This window comes from Leishmania mexicana, chromosome 20, assembly GCF_000234665.1.
Source record: "Leishmania mexicana MHOM/GT/2001/U1103 complete genome, chromosome 20".
Lineage (NCBI taxonomy): Eukaryota > Euglenozoa > Kinetoplastea > Trypanosomatida > Trypanosomatidae > Leishmania > Leishmania mexicana.
The window spans coordinates 1,533,966-1,556,897 of NC_018324.1; the positions used below are offsets into that span (position 1 = coordinate 1,533,966).

The following is a 22,932-nucleotide window of genomic DNA, read 5'->3' on the forward strand; positions in this document are numbered from 1 at the left end:
CTTGCTTCCCCTGCCTTGCTCATCTACCCTCTTCCCCCCGCCCCCGCCCCCAAGCAGGATTGTGCTGCTGTCCGCTGTGTGGCGTGGTGCGGTTTCTGTCCCGGCTCTCACGAACAATCCCGCCCGGAGTTTACCATACTTGATCTCTTGCGCGGACCTACGGGTGCCCAGATGTGTGGTGTGTGGTAGGCGGCGCGTACGTGTGCGCGCTGCAGCTGCGCCAAAGGGGTCTTTGTCAAATTCCTTGCAGCGGCTGGTGCGAAATGGTGGGAGGGAGAACTTTCTCTCCCCTGCCCTCTCATCCATGTTGGTGCCGTGCGAGGACCGTATGACTCCAAGAGCTGTTTGCCGTTGTGCGTGTGCGCGTGGGTGAGCGAGAGACGACGACGACAACTCAACCTCATTTTCAATACACAGCTGGTGAGAGCCTTTCTTTCGATGACGATGCACGAGTTAATCCATTCTCTGAGTCTCAGTGTGCGTGTGTATGTGCGCCGCTGCACTGCCGAACTGCGGCGTGGCGGTTGATGGACATGCGGGGGGCTGCTGTGTGGAGGAGCATGAGCAGTGTGCAGCCGCAAACAAAGGAACACGGGGGGAGGGCTCCAAACACCATACATTCCCTTGCGTGATGGAACTGTGGCGAGACGGTATGTGGTGCAAGGCCTTCAATGCTGGACCGCACTGCTTGCCGTTTGCGCGGGAAGGGGAGATGTTGCGGCGTCGTGTGTGTGGGCATCTGGCACCTGGGGGTGCTGGATCGCAATGCCACCGCGCGGGGGGAGCTGCCTAGTGGCATCGCTCATCCTTGCAGCACGCACGCCTGTGCCCTCACCTTGCTGCCAAGGCGTGAGACATAGCCAAGACGGTTGAGAACAAAGCACAGCCATCGGACACAGGGAGGCTGCGCTCGGTGCCTTCCTGTGATGAAGTCAGGCCGGCGAGAATGTCGAGGGACCAGCACAAGGCGCGCCCATCCCTCCTTGTCGCTCTCCGCGTGTGCCGCAGCTGTGACGGCGACAGTGGGAGGGGGGGGGTAAGCAGGCGCGGTGGTGGGGGCGGCAGCTCGCCGTCTTTTCGCGGCGTTTGTGTGTGACGCGTAGCCGCAAACAAAGGAACACGGAGGGACTCCAAACACCATTCATTCCCTTGCGTGATGGAACTGTGGCGAGACGGTGCGTGCGGCGCTGGGCCAGCGCGCTGCCCGCGTGTGTCTGTGCTGTTTTTGTGCGGTGAGCGAAGGGGTTTGGGATTGGTAGGAGGAGGAGGGGGTGTCTTCTTGCTTCCCCTGCCTTGCTCATCTACCCTCTTCCCCCCGCCCCCGCCCCCAAGCAGGATTGTGCTGCTGTCCGCTGTGTGGCGTGGTGCGGTTTCTGTCCCGGCTCTCACGAACAATCCCGCCCGGAGTTTACCATACTTGATCTCTTGCGCGGACCTACGGGTGCCCAGATGTGTGGTGTGTGGTAGGCGGCGCGTACGTGTGCGCGCTGCAGCTGCGCCAAAGGGGTCTTTGTCAAATTCCTTGCAGCGGCTGGTGCGAAATGGTGGGAGGGAGAACTTTCTCTCCCCTGCCCTCTCATCCATGTTGGTGCCGTGCGAGGACCGTATGACTCCAAGAGCTGTTTGCCGTTGTGCGTGTGCGCGTGGGTGAGCGAGAGACGACGACGACAACTCAACCTCATTTTCAATACACAGCTGGTGAGAGCCTTTCTTTCGATGACGATGCACGAGTTAATCCATTCTCTGAGTCTCAGTGTGCGTGTGTATGTGCGCCGCTGCACTGCCGAACTGCGGCGTGGCGGTTGATGGACATGCGGGGGGCTGCTGTGTGGAGGAGCATGAGCAGTGTGCAGCCGCAAACAAAGGAACACGGGGGGAGGGCTCCAAACACCATACATTCCCTTGCGTGATGGAACTGTGGCGAGACGTGACGTCTGGCAGAAGTGCAAAGCCGTTGAGGAAGATAACTTTATGAGCAAAGAAATGTATGTGGTGCCGTTGAGAGCGCGTAACCGTAGTCTGTGGTTTGTTCTCAGGCCAGTGCTTCTTTTGGATATCGTGAAACCCTATGCGTTCGAGAGGCTGACTTGAGAGACGGTGTGTGGCTATGTGATTCATGATGATTGTGCGCCAGGCCACTGGACGATCATGGCAAAGAAAAATCTTGTGTTATAGAGCGTTTTTCAGCTCTGCGAGGGCTCTTGTGTGCTCTGACGGATGCGAGATGGCCGTGCTACTTCTCAAGGTGTGCTGGTAGGGTGAAGGACACGCCCATCATCACCAGACGACCGGCGCTCGGTGCATATGGAGCAGGTCTGTGGGAAGAAGCGCATACAGGGAGCGCTATATCCGCTTCTTTTCCCTTCAGAAAGGCACACCTAGACGACACTTTCCCTTCACTACGTCTTTGTCCTTATTTTTATTATCTTTGCTTGTCCCAATACAGTCAATGATCGCACAGCAATAAGGGAAGATACCTGCATCCTTCTAGACCTCTTGTAAACTTCGCCAAATCTCTAGCCACGAGTGCCGAGCGTTGGTGTGCCCTAGGCGCCGCTCTCGCTCTTGGTCCCGTTTCTTCTCCTTTAACCACTTTTACACAAGTTTGTTCGCCGTCAAAGAGAAGGGAGCGAAGCATACGGGTACCAGTCAGGATGGAGGCAGACACACACTTCATTTTCCAGTACTCCACTCGCGAGGGCCACTCGTGGCTAAAGCGGGATGTGATGTCCCGCAACTACTCGCTCATCACCCCTGCGTACGGCTGCGGCCTTGTCAATGCCGTACTTAGCGCCTTGGAAGATGCCGCCGCTCACGCGCCCGTGGAGATCGACGCAACGGTGAAGATCCAAGCGGCGTTTCGAATGTATCAGCAGCGAAAGGCGTTCTTGATGTTGCGGCAGCATGCCTGCCTAATTCAGCGTGTGTATCGCGGCTACGCAACGCGTAAGCGCCTCGACGGTGAGCGGGCGACAGTGAGGCGGATGGCCTACCTACAAACGGTTTTTGACATGTTTGCTACACGGATTCAGGCATGTTACCGTGGCTACCAGAGTCGCAAAACAAGGTCAAACTACTACGCACAGCAAGCGTACCTGAATGTAGTAACTGCACGCTCGTCAGAGGTACTTGTACAGGCACTCAGCACTCAAGCAGAGCAGGACGCCTTGCGCAACGCGGAGGCAAAGCGCGTGCACAACCTTTCCTATGCCCGCCGCACGGCCCACATGCACTACATGGTGTCGACCTGTAGTGTTCCCAGTGTGTACCAACTTTCTCCGGCGTCATCGACGGCAAAACAGTCAACGCAGAACACTTCGAAGACTTGCAAGGCGGTACGCAGCCACGGTGGGGAGTGTGGCGTGGTGAGCCCGGTACCACCCGCCGTGAAGTCGGCCGGGGAAGGATCGGACGACTGCGCCGCAGATGATGAGAAGCTGATGACGCGGGCCGCCACCTACGTGTCCGGTCAAAAGCTGGAGGAGGACATTCGGCACCACGCCCGTGCAGCACGTCTGGAGCGCAACGCTGTCAAGGCCAAGGCAAGCCACAGCCCAGGTGTCCTCACTGTTCCCGCAACGGCTTCATCCCCGTCGCCCGATAAGACGATTGTCGCGGGGCCAGAGGCGGAGGGGGCCCCGATGAGCGCGACATCTCAGGTTTCAGGCCCACGATTGCCAGCGTTGACGCCTTCGCAGTCTGCGCAGCGCAGTCGTCCGGTCAACTCTACCGCTCCAGCGGCGACAGTGACGGTGCCGTGGGAGGTCTCGTCAGCCCATCCACCGCAGAAGCCGCTCACACCTCGAGCACCTCCTCTCACAGGTCCATCTTTCAGCCAGACGGCGCCGCCTGCTACATCTTCTCGCACAACTCGAACCCACCGAACGCCCCGAAAAGCGCAACAGGCTGCTGAGGATGACAACTTTCACGCCACTGGAACGGCTGCCGTGCCAACTGCTGGGCCAGCTCCCTCCGCAGCCAGCATCGACCCATCGGTGTCACGCGCTGCCGTCTCGTCTTTCCACCGCCGCTTTGCCGTAAAGCGGCATGACTGCCTAGAGCATCAGCTGAGCATCTCTAACGGAGTTGTGAGCGATGGCAACAGCTCGCACGCCTTGAGTAGCGCTCTTTTGTCAGCAAAGGAGGATGCGGCCGTACAGCGTAGCGTCGGCCACAAGGTCATGCAGGCGCTGCACGGCGATGTCATATTCAAGGTGTCCGCAAGGCAAGGCCTGCAATAGGATGGCGACGCGACGAGAAAGGTGGTATGCGTGTGTAGAAACGTATCGTCAATAGTAGTGGTGATTCCCGACGGTCACACGGCGCTGTGCTGAGTCGGCGTGTCGCCGACATGCGCAGTTGGTCTCCGTCCATACCAGCAGACAGACACACACAGAGGCACGTACACGCTTTCCTGCAGACTGAGATGATTGGCGAAGGTTACAACAAACGCCACATCCGTCGCGTCTTTTGCTCATAAACTCCGCCACACACCTCTCCCTCCCCGGACGGAGCTTCTTTCCTCATTCCGCACTCACACATGTACAACGATGACTTTTTGATTCTTCGCCTTCTCTTTTTGCTGTTTTGACTCCCCTACGCAGTGGTGGTTGACGGAGCACCCTCTGGTGCCCACCTATCATCTCTGCTGTGTGTTTCTGTATGTTGGCGTGTGCCCGGCATCGTACACGTGGAAGAAACAAGAAGAGAAGAGCACCGAACGACGACGAAGGGGCCGCTGGAAGCGCACATACAGCAGTTGTAACTGGTGTCACAGGGAGGGAGTAGGAGAGACGCTCGTCCCCTCTGCTCCTGAGAGCTCAGCATCGTGGTAACCCTGAGTCAGCCACCACCACCACCCCTTCGCCTACCGCGCCACGAACAACTTCAACCAGGAAGAATGAGTAGGAGACGGAGGGGCACGCTCAAAGAAGATGTGAGGTGACCTGCTTCACCTCTGTGTGCTGGCGCACTCCAACCGTTCATTTTCAGTCTCCTCCTCTATCAGGCCGCTATTTTCACGTGAGCACAGACACCTCCACCTCCACGCCGCCCCGAAGCACCACAAAAGCCCCAACGGCGACTTATTTATATCGAGCACACTGCCTTCTTCCTTTCATACGTTGGTGCTCTCTTTCTAGCATTCACTGCTCGGCTGTCAAAGCGAACACACACGCACACCCGCGCAGACCAACGCGCGTGAGGAAAAGAGCGGCGCATCGCGGCAGCCAGAGACGTTCATAGCGCCACGCTGGCCTCTCAGTTGCGTATACTCCTCCTCGGTTTCCAACAGCAGCCCTCCCCCCTTGGTCTTGTCTCTCGACGGACAGCAAGGCGTCTGCCGGACCAGCTCATCTGTCACCCTGTCCCTTATCCTTTCCCCAACGGTTCTCGATCAGGACGAAAGAAATGCGGTGTATATCCACTCGTTCCTATGAGTCAGCGGACCCTCTCACGGACTGCACGGTGGCCGTGCAGCAACTAATGAGTAAGCGTTCGCTGCTGCCGCCCTCCCCGACAGCCGACGAGCTGCTACAGCTTCTACAGGAGTCTGGCCACCCTTGCACTTCATCGACGGCGCCGGATAGCGACATGGGGGTGCTCGGGTGGCCGCCGGCGTCCTTCTCGGCCTCGAGCATCAAGTGCAAGTGTCCTACGAGCAGCCGTGTGGCGAGCAGTTTTGCCGCTGCTGGGGCTCACTCGGTGCTGGGCGAGATGCTGCAGTTCTTCGCCGAGTCAGTGACACACCTCTTCACGACCGGTGTGGCCGATCCGTCCGTGCGCGCGTTTCCTTCAGAGTGGGATCGTCGCCTGCATGCACCGGCAGCTGCGTCCCTGCGCCAGCACCACCTCTATGAGCTACAGGGCTTTAGCGCGCTGTTCACCTACATGTGGGGTCAGGTGGCTACGTCTTTGCCACTTTTGCGAGAGCAGCAGGGAGAAGAGAAGGCCCTAGTAGAGTCTACAGAGCGCAGCATGGTGTCGCCAAACTCGGAGGCGACGAGGTCCACTCGCAGCTCAAGTGCGAAGAGTCCAGCGGCGCAGCAGCCACCGTCCCCTCTTCTGCTCTCTACGTCAGCCGCCACAGCGCACCAGCCCCAACCCTTTCATCGGACCGCGAGAAAGGGCGGCAGTGGCGGTCTTCAAAGCGGAAACTCTTCAGGGCATGTGCGCCCTCTCCTCCCCCTCGCCCCGGCGGCTCTGCATCTGCCGAATGCTGAGATAGAGTCCGTCCACTGTCGAGGAAAGCGTCAGAAAGACGGCCTTAACTCTGCGGTGCCGAGTCGATTGGCAGCACAGCCGCCGACTCTAGCCGTGCTTCAGCACGCGCTGACAGCGCAAGCGAGGGCACGGGGACCATTTCTGCCCTCGATTCCGCCCGAAGGACTTTTGCCGTCTTCAGGTGCTCGAAGGCTTGAGGGGCCGCACCCAGAGAACTCCGGCGCGGCAAACGACTATGCAAAGCATTCGCTGGCATCGGCGGCGTCTGATTCTAAGGCGACAGCATCGCATCCCACATCAGCACAAATATTGTCGGTGGAACAGGCGATGCAGCTGGACCGTCAGCGTGAGCTGCAAAGAAAACTAGGAGTCCGCCGCGTGCGCAACTACGCAGCCGAGGATGACATGCGCAACTACCTCGACAACTATCAGGCTAATATGCGGAGTGTGTTAGAGGGAGATGATGTGGCAGAAGATGGCACGTAGTGGGAGTATTGCTTCGATCTTTGTTTTTGAGGGGGGAGGGGGAAATTTTCAGCACCTCCACTCGCACGCACGTCTGCAGCTATTTGCTCAGCTGCTCCAGCGCCGAACTCTGCTCGCTCATATTTTTTTTGTTTCGTTGTGCCTCACCATGATGTAAACTACAGAGCCAAATGGATGCGAGGGAAGGGAGGGCTGACGATGTCTGCACTTGTGTTTTGTGTGACACCTGCTTCTCTTCTTTCTCCTCTCATCCACTACAACCTCTTCCCTTGTCTTCTTCACACCTCTCTTCTTGCCTTTAGTGGATGAAAGCCCCCCCCCCGATGAATGGGGACGCCTCAACGCGTGGCATCAGAGCCCAGCCCCCACTCTTTGTGGGGAAGCCGAGCAGCCTGCAGCCTTCCCTCCGGTACGACTGCGGTGTCGTGGTGCTGATGGCCAGTTCTGGGCTGGCGCGGAGCCGAAGAGACGTGCGGCCACAATGAACTTTTTACCAGCTAAGGACGAACTGTGTTGACGATCCAGAAAGCATATGCATCCGCCTGCGCTGTATGCGGTTGCATGGCCGTGGGTCTGAAGGGCGCCAAACGGTGTTGGTTGGCTCTATTCCTGGGCGTAGCTGCAGTGCAACAAAGCCAGATGAGCTGTGGCTGTGCGTGCGTCTGTTTGCTGGCGTGTACCTGGCCGAAGTGGGCCTGCAAAAGGTATCAGAACAACAACAAAAAGTGCACTGCGTAATCGCGGAGAGCAGCACTGGTACAAGCAAGCCCATGGAAAAGAAGTCACTCGCACAACGTCGCGCGCTTGTGTAACGGAGAGGAATAGAACGACGCGCAGAAAGAGGAAACCAACAACCCTGGCACGCATCCACACCCTCTGTGCACCTGCGACTCGCTGGGGGTGAGGGACGACGTCGGTGCGCACGTGCCAATGATGCCTGGCTGCAGCGTGCCCTCCGCTATCTTGGCTGGGAAAGGGATCTGCTGCGTTAAGCGCGCACCTGTATAGGGGCATGGGCCCTTTATCACCGCCCTCGACTGCGCTGCACCTTAGCCTCGAGCTGGTAACGTTGTCTTCGTGTTCAAGTATCTCTCTCTTCTCGCTCGCAGCGTGCTAGACTTCTCTGCACTCCCTTCCCTTATCCCTCTCTTCTTTTCACGGGTATGCAGCCGCCGGTCTCCAATGTTTGAAGTGGCGCTGGTGTACTCGACCTTATTTTTTTTCTCTTCCTCTCCGCCGCTCTGGACGATCTAGTGTGTGTACGTGTGCGTGGCATGTACTTCACAAGGAACGTTTGCAGACGCACTTCCATCCCACCCAGCTTACTCACAAGAGGAAGTTGCCCTCAGAATAGCACGACGGCAGGTGCCGAGCCAATTCACGTGCTCTCTCTGCTTCGCTCTCCGCCTCTGTATTCTTTGCCGTGTGCAACATACCCTCGACAGCACTGTGCTGTGTGCCTGCATGCGCTACGCTTGCTTCTCTGTTCTCACGCTGTTGTCGCTGTGCTTCGCGACTGCAGTCTTCTCATTTTTCCTCCTGTTCGTACTCTTATCATTTCGTGGCGCTCTCTGTATGTCGTTCACGTTGTCTGCGTAACTCTGGCTGCGAGTGTCTTTACGTGTGCGCGTGACCGCATTGCGTGTTCGGCACTCCGTGGTCGTCTACACCATCTGCACATTCCTTTTAGGTCTCGCTCCTTCCGATGGTGTTGACGGTTGGTGTTGTCGTTGATTCTCTCTCTGTCTGTGTCTGTCCGTGTGTGCCCTTCTCTCTCTACTCGTGCTTCTCCCTCCCTAATCACCCCTTCCCGTGGCCTTTCTGAACGGATTGCGTGTGGATTACGCGCGCACACGTACCCGAGCTCGGACGGGTGCTGCGAAGTAGCATGTCTCGAATGGCGAAGCGCCCTTTCGGTTCTCACGGGGTGCGCTACTGGCGTACGCGGCGCCTTCTTCTCCGCATTCCCCTCGCACTCGCTGTCCTGGTAGGCGTCAGCCTCGTTGTGGTGCTGTGGCTTTCTGCCTACGAGAATACAGGCGTGACGGAGATACTGAGTGAACGACACTTTTTTCCGCCGGCAAAGCACGGCGCGAAGGACGAGGGCAAAGAGGTCCATGCCTACGGCGAGAGCGCATTTCGCCGGCCCTCCTCCGTTTCTACGACGACGCGTACTCCTGCAGAAGAGACGCCAAACGGAGTAGACGCGGTCTGGTTCAGCCCCAACACCAGAAATTCTCTCGACCGCAACACGTCCTGGCTGCAGTCTGTCTTCACCTCTGCGGGCAGGGTACGTGTTGCTCTTCCATTCGGCGTCCACGCAGACACCGGTGCGTTTGTGGCGCAGAAGCCGCGGCTGTTTGCCTTCATAGCATCATGGAGCACCTATGGACGCGCACTGATGGCGCGTGGCGCACAGGGCAACGATACTGCCGCCGTCTCAGATATTGACGAGGAGCTGCAAATTTTTGCGCGGAGAAGAGTAGTGCCTGTGAAGCACGTTGAGGTGCGCCTGCTGCGACAGCGTAGGTCACGAAGTACGTGGGCAAATGAGACCGAGACCACGCTGCCCATCGTCGGCATCCTTCCTCGTGAATCGACGACACTAGTGTCTGCAGAGGAATTGCTCGTGAAAAGCGCCGTGGACCAGGAAGGCTTAGCGCCTTTGGTGGCAGCGGTACAACCAGGCAGTGATAACAAGGAGTCGACTGTCGTAGGCATCGACACGCGCTTGCGCGTGTCAGCAGCCAAAAGGTTCGGCGGTGGTGCAAACCACGATGCAGGCGATAGCACCTCTCTGCTACCCTTTCCCTTGCTAGAGTTGAGCAGCGTTCCTCGGCGCCGCGCCACGTCTCCCGACTCCGCCACGCCGGCAAGCCCCGATACTTCCCCCGCGACAGCGCTGTTGAAGTGGCGTACCAGCCGCACGACGGCGCCGGCCAGCAGCGAGGCACTGGAGATCACCCTCGACATTGCCCATCCCAGCCGGTCCAGTTTGAATGCCCCCTTGCGTGCAGAGGAGGACGAGAAGATGCGTCCGGGAGCCCGAGACGACACCTACGCCGCTGCCCTTGAGGCCACCGTGTGCAGTGCGCGTCTTGTTCGCCTCTATGGCTTCAGTCCCTCCTTCTCGCCGGCTCAGACTCACGGCGGCTCTGCCGATGTTAGCGCGGCGGTGGCGGCAGGGGGCCTCAACTTGATTCCGTTGAACATGTCCGAGGAGGTGGAACTGATGGTCGGTGGAGAAATGCAGCTGTTGTCTGGAGGCGCACGACTGAGCGGCCTTGTACCCCTTGTCTACCTGGAGCTCTCCGACAAGAGTGCTGCAGGCGCGCAGCAGGGCGCAGCGATAGCTGGACGCCAAACGGTGGGGCTGCTTTGGCTGCACCCTGGCTCCTTCTTTGTCTCCACCTTGACTTTGACCGACCCCACCGGTGACCACAAGCCACTACGCACGTGCGTACGGCTGCGCGGCACCGCCGGCGCTACCGGACTGTATCTGCTTCCGGGGCCGACCGCGGTGGAGGTGCTACGCCAGTACTACACTCTCACCGGGTTTCCCACCCTTCCTCCACGATTTCTCTTGGGGTATCATCACGGCTTGCGTGGCGCCGTCGCTACCACCCAGCAGGCCGCCGAGGAGCTTAGTGAAGCCTTTCGAAGCTCTGGTGCACCACTGGACAGTGTGTGGATCACTGACCCTGCCGTGGCGGCGGGCGATACTCCGTTCACATGGAACCACACCCGCTTCCCGGATCCGCTGGCGCTGCAGTCGAACTTGTGGTACCGGGGCCGGCGGTACGTGGTTTTGCGCAGTGTCCCCACCGTCCCGATAACGACTCGCTCTCCGTTACTCCTCGAGGGCCGCCGCGGGGGTCTTTTTGTGTCTCTGAGCGCCGCGGATACGGCCGGGTGGCCGGTACTCAGCGTGGATGGCGTGCCCAGCCACGTCGTCGACTTTTTCAACCCGACAGCACGCAAGTGGTACGGTGGCATGCTCAAGTACCGGCGCTACGTCGGCTCCTCAAACCACACGTTCATCAACCTTCAGCATAGCGCGCCCACCGTGCTGTCGAACGCGGCGCCGGCAAAAGTGAGGGAGGAGTTGCTGTGTTTGCCACCTGGCGTGCGGGCCAGTGGCGAGCAGCTGCCGATGGACGTGGGCCACTATGGCGGCGTTCATCATCGTCAAGTGCATCAGCTGCTTACCGTGCAGTTTGCGCGTGCGACACACGATGGCATGCTGCGTCGGACCCGCTATCACCGACGCGCTTTGACGTTCGCCGAGAGCTACTTCGTTGGCACGCAGCGGTATGCGGTGGTGCGGGTGGAGACGCGGCCGCGGTGCGCTAGCGCTGTGCGTTCCGACTCGGCTGCGATTCTGACGGAGGCGTGGCGTGCTCTTCAGACAGCCGTGCATCAGTGTACGCAGCTGGGAGTACTCGGCATTCCCTTCAGCGGCGCTAACCTCGCGGATGGTCTTGCGTCGCGATTGCTGCTGCTGCAGCTGGCGAAGTCGGCGAGCACCACTGCGACACTCACCGCCCCTCTGGCAGGCGTTGCAGGCGAAGGTGGCGGCGACGGCGCCGTGGGAGTGAATGACGAGCTGACGGCGCCGCCGGCTTCATCGCCAGGCGCTATGGAGGAGATGGAGCAGCTTCTTGTACGGTGGTACCAAGCAGGCGTCTTCTTTGGTGCGATGTACGCCGACGAGTCAGCGCCGGCAGTCGAGACGACAGGCACTGGTGTTGTTGTTTCATTGCGGTCGTCATCGACAGGTCCGTGGTGGATGCGGCTGCCTGTCGCCGCGGCCACCCGCCAAGCCATTAACGCCAACCTCCACGTCCGTTATGCGTTTCTGCCCTACCTCTACACTGCGGCCTATCACGCTAGCGAGGAAGGGGCGATCTTCCTGGCACCGCTGGCGTTCACCTCGTCGGAGGCATCGCCGCTCAGCCAGGAGACGACCATGCCAACCTGCTACGCCGCGGGCAGTGCGTTGATTGTGTGCCCTGTCACTCAACCTGTGCATCCCCCGCGAGATACATCGAGGAGCAACGGCACTCGCAGCGCAGATTGTAAGGGCTTTTTCGACTTGTGGACAGGAGTGTGGCATAGCACCGTTTCTTCTGGTGCTAGGCACGCGTCGTGGTGGGAAGGAGCGGCACAGTATTCCGCGCAGAATCGCGCACTGGCCTCTAAGGAGCTCGGGTGGTTGGCGACCAACGACGCCGTCTCTCTCCAGGATCTTCCCGTGGCGGCGTCTCTTGCGCCTGTGTTGCTACGCAGTGGACACATTGTGGCGACTCAAAACGTTTTCTCCCCTAGGGTGAACGGCACACACGTAGGGGACGACAAAATCGTCGGTGACGCGCATGCGCTGCACAGCACCCACGTGGGGGCAAACTGGACCCTCACCGTGGCGCTGCCGCCTCTGCCAGCCGCGGAAGGTGCTGTCGCCACATCGCCGGTGCTTCTGGCCGAAGGTGATGTGTTCTGGGACGAAGGCAGCCACAACAGCCAGCATCAGCCTCCAACCATGAAGCCCGGTTCCTCAGTGCTGCCGGACATGCCCTACATCCCGTCGAATGTGCACCACTGTGCGCTACACGTGAAGTGCCTCTACGAAGCAGCGGAGCCATCTGAAGGGACTGCGCGACTGACGGTGGAAGTGACACAGACGTCCGAATCGTGCGCGGAGGCGTTGGCAGAACTCGTGTCGCACTGGAACGCGGAGCCGCAGGGATTCGCAGAGCGCTTGGCGAACGCAAAGGCGGACAGAGATGCGCGACTTCATCGGCTGCAAGTGGAGCAGAACGAGCAGGAAGACAAGGGTATGCGTGGTGGCAGAGGTGGGGCAAAAGACTCTCCTGATGCCTCGACGTTTACAGGCGAAGACCTGCGCGGACTCCACTTGCCTAATGCCCAGGACGAAGCCACGCGCAACAAGCTTTGGACGTCGTACCTCCTTCAGCGTCTCCGGTTTCTCTTTCAGTGCGAAGAGGACGCGGCACGCCTCTCGCCGAAGTCGTCTACATCAAGAGCGATGGCAGTTGTCGTAGAGCGGCGCAGTCGCACTGGCGGGACCCCAGGCGCGCAGGCGGATGAGGACAGTGCTGTGAGAGCAAGTGTTCGTGCGTCCCACGACATGTCTGACGCACACGCAGTTCTCGTGCATCTGATATCGGATGTGCAGGATGAAGGGGCAGGGGGGTCGGTGTTTGGCGCCCGTAAAGTCGTGCTCCCAGACGGCTTTGTCAGCGTTCGCGTGCCACCCCATCACACGTGGAGGTTCACCTTTTCCCTGATGAATTAGGCGGACTGGTTGCAAGCGTGGATGGAGCGGGTCGGGCATGGAGGAGGGAGACGCCGCTGCCTCGACAGACGTTGTCGATACGCCTCCTCCTCTTCGACGTGCTTGTGTTTTTTTTGACTCCCCGCGTCACGGCTAGCCTGCTGCGCTCCATGGAACTTGGAAATAAAGGGGGAAGCAAAAAAAAAAGGCGCTGCCGGATACTTTTTATTATTATTATTTTTGCTCATTTTTTTATTCTCCTCTGCTTTATCGTGTTGCACCTCCCTGGACGTTCGAGGCCGTGGTCTCTTCACGTAACTGCTGTCGGCTCTCTCTCTTACGCCGTGTTTTAGGAAGCATCCCTGTGCAAAGGGAGAGGGGGTGCGATGTACTTCTCATTAGTATATAAATATTATTATATTCTTTCGTGTGTGTGTTTGTGGAGGGGGAGGTGCTCGTGTCGTGACTGCACTTGGCATGTTTCGGTCCGCCGCCTGATGTGCGCCCACAGGTGGCTCCACTCGACTATCTTTCGTTTGGTTTCTGTAGTAGGCATAGCTGGCCCTCATCTCCACTCCCTGCGGTCACCGTGTTGTGTTCTCGCAGGCATCTCTTCCCTTCCCTCCCATCTGCCCTTTGTATCTTCTACGTGTATCTCCTCTCTTCTATTCCTTCGCTCGTTCTCCAACCCTCACGCTGGCACACCATCACAGCCTGGGTGACGGATTCCTTTGCGCGAATCGTCTCGCCACTGCGAGCGAGCTGCTGGCCCAACACTCACGTTTGCTTTGTTTTGCGCTGCCCCAAGTAGATGTTGTGTAACCGATGGGCTGGAAGCACCGAGATGGGAGCCTGCACAAGTGTTCTTCGCTCGTTCTCCTCCCTGGCAGAAGAAAATGAGAGGGCTGCATTTGCAGGGCGGATAGAGGGAAGGAGACAACTGCGAAGCCCCCCTCCCCTGGATGCCAAGCGGGATCCTTTTCGCGTAGTGGCAAGCGATGCGCTTGTGTTCCCCGTGCTTCGATGTGCCCCGCAGGCACGCGCGCGCATTCGCTGCCTGTGCTCTCTGTGTGGGAATATGTGACTCGTGGCATGCACGTAGAGGGCTCACAGCTGACGCGTCGGCTACTTCCCGTTTCTTCCCTCCCCCTCCCCTCCTGTAGGGTCAAGGGCTCATCGCGTTCGGCGGTTGCTGTCTTCGCTTTTGTTTCGTTTCTCCCCCACCTTCCCCCGTGACCGGGACTGTCGCCGACGCTCTTCTCCACTTGCGTCCTTCAGAACACGTACGCGCTGAGCATGTCTTTTAGGGCAATACTGCGGCATCTGGCGCGGCCCACCGCCCACGGCTGCGCACAGGCAGCTCCCCTCTCATCCTCGCCGAAGAAAGATCAGCAACAGATGGCACCGCTGCTTCAGTTCCCTCAGTTCCACCCCATCCCTTTCCCACAGGACAAGTTTCTCTCCATCAAGTCCCGCTCTCTCGAAACGTACACAAAGGTGCGTGGCGATGTGCTGCAGCGGTGCGCCGATCTATGTGCGCAGCTACAGCGTCGGCAAAAACAGGCAGGGCAGAGCGGAAGGGAGACGGCCTCTGTGGCAGGACCTGTTGGAGAGGAGGCGTCCGCCTCACCGGCCGCCGGGATATCGCCGGAGCTGCCGGCCCACCCGTTGACACCCCACCAGGCAGAGGAACTTCTTCTCTTGACAAAGAAGGTGGAGGACCTCGTCCACTACCAGGGGTTCCTTCTCACCGACGAGCTTGTCTGGCGTATGTTCCACCTCTGCATACAGTGCGGCGCGCCCCAGCTTGCGGTGGACGGGTGGCTGCAGAAGCACGTGATCGCAGAGAAGCGTGGTCCACCCTTCCCGCTTTTTATCCTCGAGGACTTGGCAGCCACGCTACGCGCCTCCCTACTGCCGCGGCTTCCCGAGAGCGGGGCATGCCTTACATGCAGTAGTGTTTTACTAGCAGCGAGTGCTGGCAGCGCAGACGAGAATTTCAGTATCGCCTTTGAGGATGGCCTTGCGGCGGCGCAGCGATTCCTTCGGCGCCATCTCCTCCACGCCGGCTGGCCGACATCTGACGCAGTAACGACTGAGCTCCTTAGCGCGGCCCAAACGTACACGGCGCACTTGTTGGCGGAGCACGTGTGGCCTGTGTGGCAGGCGCTGGAGGCGATGAACCTGACGTTTACCGATCTACGGGCCAAGAATATCGAGGACGAGGAGGAGCAAGAGGCAGCGAACGATGAGCGAGGGAGCGAGAAGAAACCAGACGGATGTTCAAGTCACATGAGCGAAGGAGAGCAGGGCAGGTGTGCCGCCTGGTTGCCTGACGCGGCGACACAGACCGTAGCCGTGCGCACCGCCCTCATGTCGGTGACGCCGCTCTATTCATTCTATGCACCCCCGTCGTCAGCACCGCCTCCCAGCGTTGCCGAGGGCCAGAGGGACTCTTCGAAGTCTGCCAAGACAGCGAGCACACGCGCACACGCGCTGCTCTGCAATGATCCGCCATTCTTTCCGAACGAGACGGCCGCCATCGTGGCGCCCCTTCGAGCACTCTTAGATACGTGGCTGGTGTTGGCCCAGTGCGCGGCCGAGGCGAAGGATGTGCCGCTGCTGAAGGCACTGCTGCGCACCGTGTGTCTCGGCTTCCTCGCGCGTCCGGCGGCAACCAGTGGTGACGAACGCGATGCAGGGGAAACGGAGGATGGAGCGCAACTGTCTCCGGTCTGCGTGAACGAAGATGCGTGGTGCCAGTACGCCGCCCCTGACACGGAGCAGACCAAAGATGCGGCGCACCAGCGCGCTGCTGAGCTGCAGGCTCGCGCAATGGTGCGCGAGTTTGTTAACGGCAGCCTTTCTGTACTTCAGTATGGACTTTTGTGTGCAGAGCAGGAGGCAGCTCTCTGGCAGCTACATGATACGTTCGCGTTGATTTCGGCTGTCGCCGCTTCGCTGCGTAATCTTCAGGGTCCACAGAAGAAGCGAGGCAGTCACTCAGCCACCGCCGACGACGCTAGGCTGCATCGCATGTCTGCCGTATCGCTTGCTCAGCCGGCACCGGCTGAGGAGGCAGATTGCCTACTGCGTTTGGCACTGCCATGTGCGCTTGTGTCGTCTTTCGCGCGAGGACAACATGCCGCAGGTGACGAGGAGCACGCGAGTGCCACGGCGGCGATGTACGCCTTCGTCTGCGATGCTCTCGCACACCCTGCGGAGACGACGGCGCACCCATACGCCGAAGCAGGGTTGTATGCTGCTCTCGCTACTGGTGACGAGGCGCTGCTGACCCAAACTGTCACCGCCGACATGGCAAGGAACAACTCGGGAGCGACGCTGCATCTACTCCACGCACGCGCGCTGCATGCGTACCGGCGAGCTGCCACGAGGCTCGCCACCACGCATGAAGGGGGTGAGGAGAAGGCACCCGAAGATGACGCTTGGGATGCGTGGACGGCAACGCTGCGGCAAAAGGTGTCGCAGGCCACCAGTGGAAGTGGTGACGCGGACATACCGCAGGCGCAGCTTGTCGAAACCTGTCTGACGGTTCTCACCCTTGGCGTCGCGAGACGCCAGGCACAGGGGGCAGCTGCCTATGTGCAGTGCGTTCAGCAGCTTACGGCGACATCGGTTGCGGAGGAGGGCGACGACACACAGGATGATGGCCATAACTCCTACGGCAATGCTGAGGCAGAGAAGCAACGTCGGGAGGCGATCAAGGTGGGTTGGGCGCAACTCTATGATGGCGCGACCGCTTGTGCGCAGGACATGCTGAACCTAGTGGAGCAGCTGTTGGATGCCTCGTCCTCAGCCGACGCCACGGCTTCCTGTCTGTCTCCATTATCGCTAAGTACCCTCGCTGTACTGACTCGCGTGGGAATCTACGTGGAGGAAGAGGCGCAAGCAAGGGCAGCGTCGGCATCAACCACGAGCGAGGATCTTTCAAAACCTGCCGGCGTCTCTCCGTCTCCTCTGCCTCTTACCATCTCTCTCGACCGTGTCGTGGCGCGGGTGGTGAGAGACACATGCATTCATCTGCGCTGTGCCTCGACTGCATCACCGACCGGTGTAGCACCGACGGCGACGTCTAGCGTTGTTGGAAACTGGGTTCAGTGGGTGCTGCTAACGCTGATGGCCCGGAGAGCGTGGACCGACGTGCTTGCTGTGCTGCGTGCGCTGGATGGCGAGGCGAGTGGGGGAGGAAGTGCTGCGAATGCGGCTGGAACTTCGAGCACGCTCCTCTGCAGTACCACTGTCGATCCCTCCGTGTTCGCAGCTTTGTATGCACGCGCCATGGAGGATGGCGCTGCGAGCGTTTGCGCCTTTCTGCGCCCCCGGCGTGAGCGGCTGTTCTTCTGAGTGGCGTTGTGTGACAGCGACTCGCGTTGCTTAACGCGCCAACAAGCGCACATGTCCTTGTGCGCCGTTGCAAATATGTGTACCTCCGCGAGACTTCCCTTTCTCCTGTTGATGTTGACCCAGTCGGACGGCAGAGGAAAAGGAAGGTAGAGGACAGCGTCCTGGCAGCGAAGCTCAAGGGTAAGTTGGGCGCCTCACTCACGACAGCCATGTGCCGCGTTCCCCCTTTACAGGCGACACGAACCCTGGCTGCGTCTCCGTCGTCGGATATGCATTGAAGACATCTGAATGCATCTCCGCACTGCTGCACCGTTACATCATCGGACCTTCTCTTTCTCTCGCTCCATCCCTCCCTCCGTTTCCCGTTGCCTGCATGAGGCATGGTCACTCGGGCCACCTGCACCAGCATCAGAACGAAAACGCATACACGCGCTGAGGCAGCAGTAGTGCAGAAGGCAGGCGGACTTTTTACTTTTTTTTCCACATTTGCCGCTCAGAGATCCGCCGAACGCAGACGCACGCACGCGTCAATCATGCGCCGTACACGTCTAGTGTGCACGGCGACGCCGGAGAAGTTTAGCATCCTTGGAACCACTCATCCTAAGCCGAAGCGCAATGGCATGGGCCGTAACAACAAGATGCGCAGCAAGCCTAGCGACAACGTGGCGTGGTACGACAAGGGTCCTGTGGAGTGGCTTCCGCGCCCCGTTCGGCTCACTTACGACCAGCTCGACCAGCTGCGCGACTGGATGATGCGCGAGACCATTGCTGGACGCACGGAGGAGTTCAACAAGATCCGCCACCTGCACCGGGAGTGGTCGCAGCACCCGCTCATGCCAGTACTTGGCGATGTCGAGCCGAAGTTTCCGCTCAACTTGTACAAGCAGAACCATCGCGCGAAGAAGCGCTTCCTGGTGCGTTGGCACAAGGCAAACAGTCCAACGTACTGGATGTGGATGCCGCGTGGTCCGGCGGTGGCGACTCCTCTCCACCGCTCAAGCCCCTCACAGTTTCCGGAGCATTGGAAGGCCCTAGCACGCAATAGCAGCAGCAGCGGCGGCAGCGGCAGTAGCTCCGTAGCTCAATAAGCAAAATGTGACGACAGCGACGCAGGCTCCCCGCTTACCCGGGACGGTGAGCAGTGCTAGCCGCGCACACGTACATGTTATGACCGAAACAGAAACGTGCGCCCCTTCTTGCTCGCCGCATCTCGCTGTCTTGTGGGGTCGTGATGTTACTGCGCAGAGTCTCCTTCGAGTGTGTTTTCTACGCGCTTGCGTGGGTGTTTGTGTGTGTGTGTACATCGCCGATGATCGTTGGACAGCACGTGCAACTGTTGTGACGGTGGACAATGCCTTTTCTCGGCGGCTGATCGACACGGTATTGAGGTGTGTACATGTGCGGGTGTCGTTTAGTGGTCCCGTGTTTCGCTGTAATTAGTCCTCTTGAAGAAAGGAATTCAAAGACGAAGGAGGGGATGGGTAGAGTTGCGGGCAGAGGCCGTGCTCTCAGATGGTTGAGTCGGCGCATGGCTGGGACGCGTGTGTCTGCGTCTGCATGGCACTACGCGATGCGCCTGCGCGAGGCTGGGGGAGGGCCGAGCGGAGTGGAGCCCGTGCACTATGGCAGAGAAATGGGCACGCTGGTCACAGAAGCCCGGCTCCACTCTGTATTCTTCGTTTCTTCTCACCTCGTTTCTCCCGTGCATCTCTCTCTCTCTCGTGTGTGTGTGTGTGTGCTTGTTGGGCCCGCCTCCGCACCGAATCGTCTCTTTTTTTTCTGGAGACGTACACAGGTAGAGGCCCCAAAGGCAGTCAAACGACGTGCGAGTCAGCGATGGGCATGCTAGATCGCCGCGCAAAGGATAAGCGCTCTTGTGGGGGGCGCACCGTCAATGCTCTCTGCACCGTCTTCAGCCTGCGCATCGCCCTAGGCATCATCTACTTCATTCTTGTCGTACTGCTGTGCATAATGCAGGACATACCGCTTTTCTCCACCCCAACCATTCGTATCATGAACATAGAGGCGAGTCACATCGTCGGAGCCAAGACGTTCATCGCTGACACATGGTTCAAAGTGGACCAGTCCATCTACGGTGCCAACGTCACGGGGCACATCGACGTAAAACTGTGGGTAACGAAGATGAACATGGATGTGGAGATTCCATACGGGTTCCTGCCACAGAACATCTCGCAAGTTTATCACGTGCAGGATGTGCCTTGCGCCGAGTTTCGGAACTTCTTCAGGTGCATGCAAATTTTCAGCCTGCTCTCCATCTTCACTGGCTTCATTGTGTGGGTCTTTACAGTCTCCAACTTCTTTACCCGCATGTTCCTGCCGCTTCTATGGCTGTTCCTGTGGGTAACGATCGCATTCACGGCAACGACGGTGGCCATGATGTTCCGCGTCCTCTGCGATGGCGCGTGCTACGGTGAGGTTGACGAAATTCCGCCATTCACAAGTCTGGCCATGCCGATGGACGGCTTTGCGCTTGCTTTCATTTGCCTCCAGACGTACCTCGTCACCTCCCTCATGACGGTCTTCCTTTAAAGCAAGGAAAAAAACGAGGGGCAGAGGAGAGAGCAGGATGTGGAGGCGGGGAGGAGGGGGGCGACGCTGGCACCTCCTCACCGTCTCCCTATTCCCTCTCTCCGTCCCCCTTCTGTCTTTTCGCGATAGGCCATGAATGGGGTGAGTGAGACGGTAATGCATCGAGGGGGGAGAGGTAGATGGAGGTTTTTCTGGGATTCAGGAAGTGCCAAGAAAATATTCAGAGCGCTCTCACGAGCGACAGGACGAGGTGAGAGAACTGCAGAGGTACAGAGAACGGCGCACTTTTTTTGCTGCGCGCGTTGAGGAGAGACTCAGCTGCCGCACAAGAAAGATGCAGAAACGTGGGTATGGGAAAGGAAGCCTCCTGCCCCCCCCTCCGCCCTACAAGATGGGTCTCTGCGTGCACTTTAAACGCCGTGAAGAAAACGGCACAACGCTTTTAGTTTCTCTCTCCTCATGAGTAGGTTCATCATGTCTTGTGTCTAACGTTATGCATCCATCTTTTTTTTGCGTTGCGTTTTTCGTTGTTCGTGTGGCTGCGGGTGTACGACCCTACGCGTAGTCAGGCATGGGTATGTGAGGGTTGTGCGTACGTGTCTGCCTGAGTGGCTCTGGGCAGCTGCCTCTCTTTTTGTGCCTTCGCTCCTCAATTTATCGTCATATTCCTTTTTCTCACCCACGCGCTACCTCGACGATCGCCTCAACCCACCTAGTCCTCCTCCCGCGAGCGCGGTGCCGGTGCGACCGCACAGATCTTTGGTGCCTTCGAGTGGACGTGTCTTTTTTCATGTCTACCCTCTTCACGCACCCTTTTTCCCCTTCTGTTTGCTCGCCTCCTTCTGCCGGCGGTAGCACGGTGGAACCTTTCAGGAGGGAAGCGTCAGAGGCGAGAAACGCGGTAAAGGCAGGGCGGTATGAGCGAAGCGAGGTTGCTTAACACGGCTGGACAAGGGACCAAGATGGTGCTCTGCAACGCAACATCAGCCCCCCCCCTTTGCACAGACACGCGGTCACTCCTTCCACGTAAACGCACACAAACCCACCACGGCGAACAGCTTTTCAAGCCACCCCAATATCATGTGCTTGTATGCTCTTCTTTCTTGGTTGCTCGGCCGAATTCTCCTCCCCTTCCTTCGTTTTTTTCTGCTTACCCGCCTCTATCTTTTGCTCACTGCATCTCATCCTCTTCCCATTTTTATTCCTGTGCTAACCCCTGGATCTCCTCTTCTGTTTGTTTACATTGTTCTTACGTGCTTACACAGGAACGTGTCTTGGGGGTGGATATCACCCTCCCCTCTCTCTTCCCTCTTCCACGATGTGTGATGCCCCCCATACGATAAGCACCCGGTGTGCAACTTTCCTCCTCCTCCCCTCAACCCACCATCCTTTCACATGTGATCGCCTGCATAAGGTGATCCGCATAGATGTCCCCCTCCCTCCCCCCTCTTCTTCCTAATGTGCGTGGATGTATTTTTTTTTCTTTGGTGTCGTGCGTCTCTGTCTATGCCCTCTGCTCACGCACTCTTTTTTATTTTTCTTTTTACTTCGCCTCTTCCCCCTTTTCCTCTCCCCTGCGCTCATGTTTACGCTTTTTTGTTGTTGCTCCTTTCGCACACGCCCCTCTTCCTCGCCTGCCCATCTCTTTATAAGGTCCCATCTCCACCTCCTCCAGCAGGGCAGGAGGAGGTGACGGGCCGACATGCGCTTGGTTATCGGATCGAAACGGTGGCGAGGATGAAGGCGACTTTGTCTTTTTTTTTGCGTGTGTGTGTCTCTGCTCTCTGTCTCCCTTTGTTCACAATTGCTCCTTTTTTTTAATTATCAAGCCCACATGTACGTGAACACCCTGCCATGAATGCCCTCCCCATCCACCCCCCCCCTTCATACGTTGCATGCTTCGATGCTGTTTTGTGTGTATGTCGACGACTCACAGGACACCTTGCTCATCTGCTGTAGCACTTCTCGATCATACTCCCCTCTTGGAGGCTGCATCGCCCTTGGAGCCCCTCTCTTCTCCTCCCTCCTTTTCCTGTGTGTATGTTTATTATTGTATGTGTTTCTGTGTGTCTCCCGATGTATGGCTGTCTTTTCCTTCTTGATTATCGCCCTGCGACTATGTGTGCATCCATCGCTTTTTATAGGCTTCCCCAAATCTCTATTTCTTTTTATTTTGCCTCCCTCCTCCCTACCACCCAACCCAGGGCATCGTGGCTCTGTGGAAGGACGGTGCGTTTAGTCGTCTTTTTCGTTTGCTTGCTTGTGAGGACGGGTGTTGGTCGTCGTGGTGGCTGAGGCCTCGTGTGGTTTTCCTCTGACTGCGGCAATCGAGCGCTTATTCTTTGGTGTGTGTGTATGTGGCTGCTGTTGTTATTCGTGGTCCTTTTTCCCCTTTTTTTGTGCGTCTCTGGTTCTCGGTCGTCTTCCCACACGAGCGCAGAGGAATTTAGTGGGTTGATGGTTGTACCACGCAATGCCTTGCAGTCGATATGCCCTTGCATGCGCATGTGCTAGTGAAAATGGAAACAAGAGCAGCTGAAAGCGCACATAACGAGCGTGCCACGGGAAGGCCCTTCAGGTCACGAAGCGTGGACCGCTCGTGCAGCAGGAAAGTTCTTGCGGAGATTTGTGTCACTTCCTAAGCTGCACACGCTGCACGGCAGCAACTGAAGCAAAAAACAAGAACACATACACACCCTTGAGATAGATAGGAGGAGGAGAGCAGCATCGCTTGGTTGCTCCTTCCCCCTTTTACCTGCACACTCCTTTCCTGTGCTCGTCAATCCTCTATCTCCCTCTCTTCTTTCCCATAACTGCACTACACCTGCTCAGCATAGACCCACAAACAGTATCCAGCAACACGAAGCGAGAGCATACGCATTCCTTTCTCGTCCCATATTCTGTTTTCTTTTATCTTCAGCTTCTGTTTTTTTTTGCGCTTTCCAAGTTTTCTCGCACTACTCCACGGTTCCTCCTCCCCCCTCCCCCACTCGTTGGCTTCACGCCTCGCGCCG

The 22,932-nt window shown here is 58.4% G+C and overlaps 6 protein-coding genes across 6 annotated transcripts; all 6 read left to right on the forward strand.

The window, feature by feature from the left end:
* Positions 1-2,654: 2,654 nt before the first annotated feature.
* LMXM_36_4080 (conserved hypothetical protein) lies at positions 2,655-4,241 on the forward strand (the record flags this gene model as incomplete). Its single annotated transcript, XM_003874716.1, has 1 exon — positions 2,655-4,241. One exon carries the CDS (start codon positions 2,655-2,657, stop codon positions 4,239-4,241), a length of 1,587 nt encoding a protein of 528 aa, XP_003874765.1.
* Positions 4,242-5,409: 1,168 nt separating this feature from the next.
* LMXM_36_4090 (conserved hypothetical protein) lies at positions 5,410-6,708 on the forward strand (the record flags this gene model as incomplete). The annotated part of the gene is made up of 1 exon (XM_003874717.1): positions 5,410-6,708. One exon carries the CDS (start codon positions 5,410-5,412, stop codon positions 6,706-6,708), a length of 1,299 nt encoding a protein of 432 aa, XP_003874766.1.
* Positions 6,709-8,605: 1,897 nt separating this feature from the next.
* LMXM_36_4100 (glycosyl hydrolase-like protein) lies at positions 8,606-13,024 on the forward strand (the record flags this gene model as incomplete). Its single annotated transcript, XM_003874718.1, has 1 exon — positions 8,606-13,024. The coding sequence occupies one exon, from the start codon at positions 8,606-8,608 to the stop codon at positions 13,022-13,024; it is 4,419 nt and encodes a 1,472-aa protein (XP_003874767.1).
* A 1,275-nt stretch (positions 13,025-14,299) lies between these two features.
* On the forward strand, positions 14,300-17,368 carry LMXM_36_4110 (conserved hypothetical protein; the record flags this gene model as incomplete). The annotated part of the gene is made up of 1 exon (XM_003874719.1): positions 14,300-17,368. The coding sequence occupies one exon, from the start codon at positions 14,300-14,302 to the stop codon at positions 17,366-17,368; it is 3,069 nt and encodes a 1,022-aa protein (XP_003874768.1).
* A 533-nt stretch (positions 17,369-17,901) lies between these two features.
* LMXM_36_4120 (conserved hypothetical protein) lies at positions 17,902-18,456 on the forward strand (the record flags this gene model as incomplete). Its single annotated transcript, XM_003874720.1, has 1 exon — positions 17,902-18,456. The coding sequence occupies one exon, from the start codon at positions 17,902-17,904 to the stop codon at positions 18,454-18,456; it is 555 nt and encodes a 184-aa protein (XP_003874769.1).
* Positions 18,457-19,204: 748 nt separating this feature from the next.
* LMXM_36_4130 (hypothetical protein, unknown function) lies at positions 19,205-19,918 on the forward strand (the record flags this gene model as incomplete). The annotated part of the gene is made up of 1 exon (XM_003874721.1): positions 19,205-19,918. The coding sequence occupies one exon, from the start codon at positions 19,205-19,207 to the stop codon at positions 19,916-19,918; it is 714 nt and encodes a 237-aa protein (XP_003874770.1).
* Between the last annotated feature and the right edge of the window lie 3,014 nt (positions 19,919-22,932).